Consider the following 12,136-nt stretch of genomic DNA (forward strand, 5'->3'; position numbering starts at 1 on the left):
ATAACACTCCTGTGAGCCAAGGCTGTGCTACCCTCAGTCCTTTTGAGCTTTGGGATACCAAAATCCACTATACCATGAGGAGGGCAGTGAAGATGACTGTACTCTGTCCCAGCTGGGGACTGAACATGAGAACAGGATGATGGTTGTGGGAATGGACCCACAGCTCATCTGCACAGATGGGGCAGGAGAGAAGCTGTGGTCTCCCAGAGTAGGATGAATTCACCTTTTCTCTTTGTCTGCCACTGGTAAAATTCTGGGGATGAAAACTGCAATACCTCAGGCTAATTTCACATCTTTTAAAATTGAGATTCAGACACTTTGCAACAAATAAAAAGTAAATATATAAACATGCGAGTCACCATCCAAGCTTATGTTCTCCCTCACTGTAACTTATGCAGATTGCTGCCTATGTGCATAGCTTTCATTACAAATAAAACAGAAAAGCCAGTGCATATCCTGAAGAACTATTTTTCTTTATTGCAACACCATTACACGAAGCCTAGTAACATAAACAAAGATTAGACTTGGCTGTTTTCAACAAACAACCATTTATTGTCAAGGCTTTTCAGGAGCTTTCATTTTCCTTTCTGAAAAACAAGATCATGTGCCAACCTAGCAAATGTGTAACATTAAATAATAAGCAAAATAATGGGACACCCTACCACACGAGTTTATAGACAACCTCAGAGTGTCACAGTTGTACATACCCAAGCTAAGGCAGAAACCCAGTTAAATTAAGCAGACATACTCAATCAAAACCCCACCAGGGGAGTCCCTTGGGAGACAGCTGCTGTTCCTTGAGGCTGCAGCCAGCCTTTAGAGTGGGAGAATACAGGAGGAGCCGTCCAGGGGCAGAGTGCTCCATGCCACTGGAACTGCAGGCACAGGACACAGCCAGAGAACCTTTTCCCTGTTTCCTGTCCTGGCACAGTGCCGGAGAGCACAGGACAGAGCTGTCTCAGCCCTAAAGGAGCAGCCAGGCTTGTGGTGGGCAGGTGGAAGGAGAACCCCCAGGGCTGTGCAGCCCTGCCTGTCTGCTCCGGCCCATGCTGCTCCCTGAATGTCAACTCCAACACTTCTCCATTTTAGACTACTCATGAATCTCCTAAAGCCAGCCAGAAGTAATCACACAAGCAGCTATCCCTTAGACAATGAGCAGAGATTATTCAGCTTCCTTGTACCCCAGTGAAACAGCAGCTTCCTTCCTGCCCCTGATTGGGGCTGTGATTAACCACGCAGGTCAAGGTGAAAGAAGAATGCCGTTCCAGGCGTATATGGCTTCCTTTAACCTCAGCAAAACACAGTGCCAGATATTTCAATTAGTGTGTACCAAGGTCACAAAATCAATTTCTTATCGCCGAAAAACACACATACTGTAAATTTCATTTTCAAGCCATAATCTCTAAATTAAATCTGTGTACCTAAAAAAATATACAGTGCAAAATTGCAGTCCTTCAGCCCCCTCCTTCTCTTGCAGCCCAGCAGCATTTTCACAAACATCACCTGGCTTTGTGCTCTATATTTAGAGCACAATGTTTGGTTAGATTCTAATCTCCTTGGAGAACGTCATTATCTCTTTCTTTGGCAAATAGAGGTCCAAAGTGTCAATTACCTTCTTAAACTCTTTCGTACACAAAGGGCTGAGCTGGGTTTGATATTCTGTCTGCCAACAGCTCAGTCGGCAATTTTTCACAGTCATACACAGAAAAATTGTGCACCAGCATATCATCCTAGATAAATTACACATTTCAAATGTAGTTACATATAACTTCACCACTCCTGGCCAGTATATTATGACAGAAGAAAATAAAAAGCAACAATTAAAAAAAAGGCAAAAAAACCCCAAAGAGAACAGTCTTCTGCAATTGAACTCTATGAGTTCAGTATAGAGTTACAGAGAAAAAAGTAAAATGAGCATAGGAGAGTAGTGGGCTATTATACATAAATCAGCATGGCTGTGCAGAAATGACATCCTCTCTTGTGTGTGTAACTCCTGGTGACACATCCCTTGCTCTGTGGGTGACACTGACTTCAGAGCCCCAAAGGCAGCTGCAGCAGCCTCCCCCACGGCCGAGTCAAGGCTGAGAAGTCTCAAGGAAGTGGAATACATGGAAGCAATTTCTTTACAATAAACCCTGGTCTTTGCTTAACAAAAGCTAATTTTGAATATACAATCACAGAATGAGTAAAAACGACAATTTTGAGATTGTCTTTTTTTTTTTTTTTTCATAGAAAAGTCTGCTTTTATTCACATGCCTACTTATACACAGGTCCCTGTGTATATAGTTGTGTGCACTTAATATACACGTATGAGTATACATGTTCAGGAAATAGTTTTCATCCTTTTACATCAAACCAGCAAGTGAGAAGAACATATTGTTACTGCTGGACCTCCTGGGACTACTTCAGATGTTAGAGACACAGGAAGGGAATCATATCTCTGGTAAACACAAAGTAAGCAAACTCTGAAATAACAAGTTTATAGCTCCTTAAATGAATTTTCCCACATCCTCTAAACACATAACATATTGATTCTTAGTACCATAAAGCAGGATGAAAGGAGTATTTTCTCAAGAAAGGAAATTAGTATTATTTGGCAAGGGTTAAAACACATTTTAAATTAAACAAGTAAGAAACTATCCAAGTCCAGATGATCAGCCTAAAAGTTTGGGTTAATTTTTGAGAGAGACAAATAACTCTTTTCTACCACATCATCTACACACATTTTAAAAACTCTTTTTAGATGCAAACAGAACTAATTTAAAAGAGAGTCTGGATGTGATTAAAGATATAACAAGAGGAAGTTTCGTTTCTTTCTGTTTCTTTCAAAAATGCATTACTGTATTTTAGTCATGCTCAAAGGACCATTTCAAGAAAATGTAAACAAAACACATGAAAAAAAATAGAGGGGTCTTTTTTTTTTTTTTTTTTTTTTTTTTTTTTTTTTTTTTTTTGGCTCAAATCTGTGGATGTAATTAGTCTATCTAAAAAAATCTCTAAAATGGATTTTGTCCAAGACTTCCTAAAGTTAGGGTCAATCTTACAAATGGCTGTGTCTTTGGCCCAGATGAACTGTGCTTTCTGGCAGTAGGAAGAAGAGCTAACCCTCTGAAGATCCTCTGTCTCTCTCATTTGAGTGGGGAACTGGGGAACTGGGGAGGATTTCTTCATTTCTGGGTTTGACACTTTGAATGAATAAAACACTTTGAGTCAAAATTTTATGGATTCAGCCAATTCCAGAGGTAAGACAGTTGGAGTGAGACAGCCTCCACCTTGCCTTATTCAGCAGGGTAGTATTGTTGCTCCAGACATCCTGCACTGCTTTCTTCCTGACTCATGTTCTCATGCATCACCAGTTGTAACACATGCTGCCCTTTCAAATTCCTGAACTACTCTTAAAAATTCAACTAAAACATAATTTGAATAGTAGCTTTAAAAATTAAATTCAATGATACAGAAGCTGTTTTGACTAATACTGTTAGCCAAGGGTATGGCTATTTTGAGGAACATAAACATAACTCCATCCTTTATGGCTGGAAGGCAACCATACAACAGCTGGTTAGTCCCCAGCAGCCTGCAGACATCACAGCCATCAAGCCCTTCCCAAATTCACTGAAAAGTGTGACATCTTGCACATGAAAAGGCAAAAGACAGACATAAAGCCATAGGCCCCCAAATGGCCAGGAACCTGCTATGTTAAACATTAACACCAGCACTTTCCTTGGCACGTGGACTGTTATGCACCAGAAAATCAAATCCTCCCAGTTGATTTGTCCAGGTTTTTCAATTCCATCATCTGCCTACAGGTTTAATCTGGCATATGAAATCAAGATACCTCAGCTGGGTAACATCTCATAGCTCAGCAATCTCTGCACTTCAAGAAAAATAAAAAAACATTCAGCTATATTATTACCAAAGAAGAGATAAGGGAAGAAAACTTTCTGTGTCCTGAAGAGGAGCCCTGAAGCCATGGGCTCAGTTAAATGTAACGCCTAAATATGCAACAAACAGAATGGTGCTTCCCAGCTTGGGATCACCAAAATCCCAACACCTAAACCTGCACCAGGAATTCTGAATTCAAATGTGACTCGTGCTCTTTCCCTGAAACCATGTAAAAGCTCCAGCAGAATATAGAGGCAAAGCAGTAGAGATTAGGAGATGCAGGAAGAGAAGGGGAAAGGAGAAAGGGTAAGGAGCCTGTCAAAAGGGCTGGGAATTAGTGATCTTCTTTGGCCCCCTGTGTAGCACATCCCAAGTTTTCTGAGCTGTCACACGCTGAGTTGAGCCCTGTTAGCATTTGGCCAAGGCATATCTCTCTCCTGCTGTGCTGTGTTAGAGCAGCTGCAATTTGCCTTTTTATAGCTTGTGGTAACTGATAGCAGTGAAATGAATTTAGGAAGTGTGTGGATTGGATCTTCCATATCAGTGATTTTAGACTATTTGGTAAACACAGAAGTGACATCCAGTGATGCATGCCTGCTGTTAAAAAAATAAAAAATAAAATTCTCCTTTGGTGAATCAACATTTGAATTAAATAGTTTCCTACTGAAGAACAGTTTTGGATAGAATAAAATGATTATACACAGTAATTTTACAGGGTAATTTTAATTTAAAAGCAAAAATTCCATCTATAAAAACTATACACAAACTGTACAAAAACTGGGTGCTATAGGATGGCAACAATGATACCAATGAATCCAGACAAATTCAGTGACTGCAATAAAAGTCAAGGGTGGAACTCAGCAACATGAGGTTAGAACAAGAAACTGAGGTCTCATAGGAAAACTCCTTTTTATAGCTGGCAAAAGCCAGAGAGCTGGTCTTTTGACCCTTCATAAAACAAGAAAACTTGTTTGTGTTCAGATATTGAGCATGCTTTCAATTTGATTCAGCTGGATTTATACAAATTGCCCTGTGTCTAGCAGGGATTCTGTATTTTGATACAAAATACCACTTTGCACTGATGTATGTTTTACCTCTGCAAAATAAAAAATCCTCCTACACTGCACTTCAGAAACAGAGTTACTGCCTTGCTCCAATGGCAACTTTCTCTGACAGCCTAAGTCCTTGCTCAGTATTTCTGGAAGAGCTGTAACTATTTTACAAGTGAGACTGATTAATCTTGCAGTATAATTTGCAAGTGACATTTACAAGGGAATAATGTGGAGGGGTATCTGGGAGGGATATTGTGTTCAGGCTTTTCCTGCTTGCCTGCCTACCCTCCTGGAACAAACAGCACTGCTTCATTTTCCTTCCGTATTTTACAAAGTTAAAGTAAACACTGTGATCACACTGTTTACTTTAATTTCCTGCAGTGTGCCAGCAAAGCAGCAAATTGGCAGTCAGCAATCAAGAAGCAGCCAGCATTTGAAACAGCAGAGCTACTTAGGAAAGCATCACTGATGCCAACTCATTTTCTCCTTTGTTTTAAAAATAAAATATTGGCTTCTATGAAGTTTTACTTCTACCCTTATCTTTTCTAGAGGATCTGAAATTTTGTTTGTTTCCTTTAATTTTCTCTTGGAAGAAAGCTGGAATTATGAACAACACCTAATTTATATGTCCAACTCTTTTTACATAAAGAAAAACATTTACAACTGTGGCAAATATATTCTATTTATCTGTAAAAAATCCATGGCATTTTTGCATGAGAGGAAGTTAACTTGTCTATAAATCAGTTGTTTCTGGGTATATCTTTATTTTTTATGCCAAGAGCTTCAGCCCATGTTACTTCAATTAGGTGTATGATATTGAGAAGCTAAAGCCTCATGCATTACAAGCAGAATACACTTCTGCCCAAGAAAAGTCCTAAAAAGCAAATAGATGTACTATCAGAGGTCATTCTCTATTATTTAATACTACATAAAGCAAGGAATATAAATACAAAAGAAAAAGTAAGGAGACTGGGATATTATTTTGTACCTTAGAGGTGTAAAGCTTGGCAAGGTGACTCATTTATGGCTTTCTGGAAGATACTGTTCAGAGGGAATTTATTGCTATGTAGGTTATAATTCCAATATATAAAAGAGGCCAGATACCACAATCAGTTATTCTCCTGACTATGTGCATTCCTGCATGTATTCCTTCTTGCTGAAGACAATGAGATTATGAAGAGGATTAGCTTTTTGTTTGAGTGGCCAAAGTATGCCTTCAGAAAGTCCAAAACATGACCTAATTTAAAGTAGTTGAAATCTTGTGGGAAAGATTGTAAGAGAATAATTATTTTAAAAGCCATGACTTTGACACCAGGAAATTAAATTCATATCTATGTGTCTTTATCTATACACAGCAAATCCAATAATCTTGAGCTCTCTGCAGTCACTTAGCCAGCTGGCAAAGGGAGCAAAGTCAAAACTAACAAACCCCATTCCTAAGGTATGTTGACATCAGTGATTCATGATTCATCAATAACTGTGCTAGGAAATAAATGTAAGAGGACATTATTGCCTTTTGCAGCACAGAAAACTCGAGGGAAAAGATCTAAGTGTGTCACAGTGAAAAGACAGGGCTAGCAAAGAAATAGCTTCTACAAGTATTTAAGAGGTGTTAAAAGCAAGTGAAAGTAGAGAAACAAATGTAAACCTTTCACTGTAAGAATGTAGCTATAAATAAAAATGAAGGGTTTCTCAGCTACCAAAGCTTAAGAGCACTAACCTGAAAACTAACATTTTCTGTTCAATATGTTTATAAGGAGGAAGAGTTTGCACTGCTTGTTTCAGGATAAAGTCTATAAACAATGACTGCTTTGGTTTAATTGTCTACCAGGATAAGCACAATAAAGAAGTTGGTTCTACAATATGCAAAATTACTAATGTTGACAGTAATTATGATTCTCACAACCTATCTAAATAACTAAAAGGGCAAATATGGAAACACAAAGTACTATATAGGTTCTTTCCAAAATGTCTGTATTAGCACATAATTGATGATCCCCTTTGAAGGTGACTGCACTATCATTGTAAAAGCCCAAGATTATTAACTGAATAAAAATGGGTAGCTATCTCTAGAACAGCAGATACACCTGCTGCTTTTGCCACACAGAACAGCAAGACCTCATACATCATTAAACAACTCAGGCTTTGCTTTACGTTTTCACAGCTTTAAACTATTTATGATAGGGTGTAGCCTACATTTCTAATCCCTTATAGAACCTACCCAATTAAAATTCTGGTTACTTTTTAATGCCATTACAGGACTACTGCACAGTGTCAGTAATGCACCGTGTTACATGTTGCCCTAGAGAAACTCTGTCTCTCTCTCAGGGCCAGCAGCCACACAGCTCTGATATCAGCTTGGCTGCTTTGCTGGAGGGTAAGTGACTTTGGTGGCTGCATTTTAACAGAGAAAATGTTGGTCTCCAGACATGAGACTTCCTTCAAACCATTGACACTTGACTGCAAAGCCCCACAAATACATCTAGTATCTTGTGTGTCTCTGCTGACATTGGAAATTTTAGTTTAAAGAATGTCTTCGAATACTTAATATAATCCTTAATAAACAATTAATGTACTGACAAGATTTATGAATGCATGTTTCACTGTACTGAATTTTCTTTACGTGCTCAATAAATGTTTTTATGAAATTGGAATGTAGGTTTCTTTAAGAAAATACAGGTAAAGGTATTGCATGAGAAAAAAAAAAAGAGCATGGAAGGCAAGATAAATCTGTCTTCAAAAATTTGGATTCAATAACATTATAATAGGCACATATACAATGGATGGTTTAGGAACATCAGTCATGGCAGTGAGAACAAGAGGTATCTTTACTGCAAATTTAATTGCATAATCACAGACTTTCTAGACCAGTACAGACAATGTAGTGGGTACCAGATGATGCTAGGTAAGTAAGTGCTAGTTGGATTTATTCCAGGCAACATTGCTAACATTGACTTGTTTTTCTTGTTTCTCTGCATTATTTACAAGTGTAGGCCCTTGACTCTGCAAACATGATGTGAACTTATTGTTCAAACCAGCTGACTTTCATGGTACTGAAACTGAACTAGTACAAGAGCAAAAACAGTGTTGTGAATGCCATTTCTTATTTTCTTTTGACCAGCTTGATAGAGAAATAGTGATTAACCTATCACAGCAAGGTTAGCATTAAATTCAAACAACATATTTAGAAACTACATGACACTTTGGTGCAAAGAGACTCACAGAACAGTGTTTGTTCAGACTTTAGAAGGGAAGACAAAAGGCAAATAATAACACTGCCTACACTACCTAATGGGAAGTTATGAGGGCTTATGGAGGAGATTAAGTTAAACTATTATTAGAAATAATATATAGAAATAATAAAATATACACTTACAGTGATAAGTGCACATGGGAAGGAAAAGTTACAAGATGCAACCAGAGAAACCTCAACCAGATATCAGATTTTTTTTTTTCCCCTCACAGTTTTGTTGGTCAAACACTGAAACAAGGGCCCAGAGAGGTCCAGGTCTCATCCTTGGACATACTCAAGACTCAGCAGGCCAAAGCCCTAACCTGTTCAAGTGGAATCTGCTCCTAGTGGGGAGCTGGACCAGATGACCAACACAAGTCTCTTCCAAACTAAATTATTCTATGATTTTGTGATTCCTCATTTTTTGTTATTTTAGCCATCTATATTCCTCTTTAAACATTTGTTTTTGTAAGACATAAGGCATGCTTAAAACTCTTGCCTTCAAGACTGATGCATTTATATAATAAACAACTTTGTAATAATCAGAAAATGTTCCTGGCCTTTTAAGACCCTAAACCCATGATCAGCTTGAAACACTCCCACCTTATACGGTAGACACCTTTCTTCGAAAAAGGCCTTTGCATTCTAAATTTTCCTAAACAAACAAACTTCCAAGCACAGCATGGCAAATGAGCTATAAAAATCCAAAATACCTGTGGCTGTTTTCCTACACTCATACCAGACCAAAGGGTTATTGCTATGTAGTCACTGTTAATTTCCCAAAATTTTGAAACACAAAACCTGACCCGGTAGATGGTTACTGCTCATAACTGCTTCTCAAGATACTGAAAACCAACAAGATTAGTGTGAATTTCATCCTGTCTGCAGCTGGACACAGCCATACCTAGCATGGAAAATAAATATCAGAGCTATTCATAGTGGAAGACAACTCAAATATGAAGGCAGGAAAAATATTTTAGCTTCCTTTTCTTTAGATGAAAGACAGAGTCATAGATCACTTAATAGGATTTCTGGCATATTTCTCTTGCAAGAAGCTGTAGTAGAGAAATCAGCACTGGCATGTCTCTGTGGCATACACACCTCCTTGGATTTCCAGAGCTGTTATTTCATGGTGATCAGCTGCTGGAAGAGGGGCCAAGTGCTGTGTGTGAGGCAGGGAGCTGAGGGCTGTACAGCAGCCACCACACCAGCCCTGACTTCAGAAATCCTGAGTCACAAGGGAAATTGCTGAAGGTAAATCAGCAAAGATTAGTTAGCAGCTCTCATGGAACAAGAAAGCTGGATAACAGGTCACACCCAACTGAGATACATGGCAAGCTATATGAAAACACCAAGCTGAGCTTAATTCATACAATTTCACAGAAAATATTAAAGTTTTTGTCTTTGAAAACATGTTAGTGTATGACAGTGTTGTGACATAAAGTTTAATCCTTGAGCTAGTGGGCTCTTGGGTAAGTTTTTCAAATGAACACATAACAAAAAAATATATAGGTAAAATACCTTTACAGACTGTTATGCCATTTCCTGTGTATCCTTGGGAGCAATAGCAGCCTGTTGTCCCACCCTGAACTTCACACCTGGCATCTTTGTGGCATGTCATGTTGCAGCTTGGAGAAGTGCAGCCATAGTCCAGCAGACTGGAAATCAGAACTGGAACAAAGGAAAACCAGACTTGTTTCATGATCCAAAACCTTTATTCTGAGCTCTAAAGCAAGACCTGGGCCAAAGATTTCCACAAAATGGATGTATTCCAGTAAACACCATCACAGACTCAGTTGCAATGCAGGATAGGGCAAGGGCCACCAGCTACAGGGGCATTTTTGGTAAAGCAGCAACACCACAGAAAAACAACCTGAATGTGTTCTAAAATAGTGTAAAATTGGTAAACAGCACAGAAGTTACTCAGTGATCTGGGGAAACAACTTGGATGGCTTTCAAAGGTGTTTTCAGTAAAGCTCAGGTATTTAATTGCACTCTGAATTGTGTATGGAGCATAATCCAAACTGCTGTACACCTCTGATGGAAAAATACCAAAGAGGGTTCCCCTGATCAGACTTTTTACTATTACAAGCACTCTCATACTTCTGTAGCTAACACACAGGCATGGTCTGGTATATTAAGATAAAATGTCACATCTTTACATCATTATGACAGCACAATTTAAAAGTTATTTACAGTGTGGCAAATTATTTAATCTCTTAAAATACCATAACTACTTTCCCATTGTATAAATGCATATGGTTTTCAACACAAAGAAAAAAAATCTCTTCTTTTGAGAAAACCAACAGATCACTCTATCACACACTCCCTGTAATTAGTTAGATACAAAGCATTTAGCTCAGAAAGGAAAGTAAGATTTTACTTTGTAGTTTACAAATTGTTAGCAGGATGTGGTGCAAGTTGCAGAACACAAAGGTTCTTCTGGGTGCTGTCTTCCCCGCAGTTCCGTTTTTCCCTATCTAAATGTCATTCTGGGTATTTGCTAGCTTAGTGTTACAGTTTCATTGCCTCATCAAATCTCACTGAGATGTTGTTTTCTTGGACAAATTAAGACTTCATAAAAAATTCAAAATAATGCACAATTTTAAAATAATTATATATAATCCAGGTCAACTCAGACATCAACAAATTTTACATTTTCTCTGTGTTTTTGAGAGGAGAGACTACTGTCTTCCACAGGGATTAAAACAGAAACCTGTGGGATTCTGTTGTCATTTTACTATTTTCAGCATGTGAAATCTAAAAATTTCCCAAGCAGATGGAGAGAGGAAAGGAAAAAACCCCAAACAAATGCACAGAAACTCACAATATTTCTGGGGTTTTTTTCAGTACAAAAGCCACAGTGAGATAAAGACAGGCATTTTGGGGTTTGGCTGTGGGATGGTACTAACGATGCAATTACCGAATCCAGCAGCAGCACTGACCAAAGCTACAGGGACCTCCAGTCCCGTGTACCCGGCAGCTTTCAACCATCCCCGACATAATAATATCACATCCCCCTCCCTTCTCACCTGCCACACTCCCCAGAGACAGAGATTTCACCTACCTAGGAATGGAAGCAGTTTCATTGGTGATGCTGTTGCTGTGCAGTGCCTGGTGCAGAGCCCCTCTCTCAGAGGAAAAAACTCCCTGCTTTAAAATATATGACCATGTGCAAAACACGCAGATGTGACCATCAGGAAAGCGATGTCCTGCTACAGGCACAGCCCTGACACTGCCCTTTGTCCCAAGCTTCCAAAAGTTCCTGAAGCTCTCAGGCAGGACAGGAAGGGTCAGGAGGGGCTGAGGACTTGGTCTTCTGGCAAGTAGGAAAGCAGTGAGAAAGCAAAAGGGAAACAAGAGGCTGTGCCTTGCAGAGGATATTGGAGAGGATTCCGGGGTGAGGAGGTTAGAGGGGCATGGAGCTGCTTGGGACAGTGGCTGGGGCAGGGAGGGTGAAGCTGGAATGGGTGACTGCAGCGTGCTGGCAGCACAGGAGCAGCAGGTGGAGCAGAGGAGGGAGGGTGAGGAAGAGGTGGGGGAGAACAGTAACTTGCTCGGTGTTTATGAGCTCAGAGGTAACGGTCTGCTCGCTTCCTTCCACCTTTTCCTGCTGACATGAGTGTGTGTGAGCCCTGAGACTCTTTTTGTTTGGAATCAGTCTTGGCTAACTGCTGTTCCTACTGCTTTCCTCAGTTTTGAGATGGATCTTTACTGCACTTAAGCAATGTTGCTTTAAGGGTGATGGGATGTAAGGGAAGTACAGGAAATCACTGAACTCTGCTTTGTGAGGAAAACAAAGACATAGGCAGGGAGGAAAGAGGCAGGAAACTCAGGAGCTGAAGGAGACCAAATTTCTAGGAGTTCATGGGTTGTGCAATAGGACATGTTCTATACAGCTTTGGCATGTCTTTGTTTTTAGTGTGAGAGCAGTTCTATTCTCCTTATGGAGAATTTTATTCTCTCATCT

General features: G+C 39.4%; 1 protein-coding gene across 3 annotated transcripts in view; it reads right to left on the reverse strand.

Annotated features, from left to right (window-relative positions):
- The window catches only part of ADGRL4 (adhesion G protein-coupled receptor L4), a 73,536-nt gene extending 62,079 nt beyond the window's left edge, over positions 1-11,457 (reverse strand). For 2 of the 3 annotated variants that reach the window (XM_063407357.1, XM_063407355.1), the window contains exon 1: positions 9,688-9,868. In XM_063407357.1, coding sequence (XP_063263427.1) covers positions 9,688-9,868 — 181 coding nt within the window. Of the gene's footprint in view, positions 1-9,687; positions 9,869-11,233 lie in introns of those variants that run through there. The other variant, XM_063407356.1, reaches the window with a different exon arrangement.
- Between the last annotated feature and the right edge of the window lie 679 nt (positions 11,458-12,136).

Source organism: Prinia subflava, chromosome 10 (genome assembly GCF_021018805.1).
Source record: "Prinia subflava isolate CZ2003 ecotype Zambia chromosome 10, Cam_Psub_1.2, whole genome shotgun sequence".
In the NCBI taxonomy this organism is placed as follows: domain Eukaryota; kingdom Metazoa; phylum Chordata; class Aves; order Passeriformes; family Cisticolidae; genus Prinia; species Prinia subflava.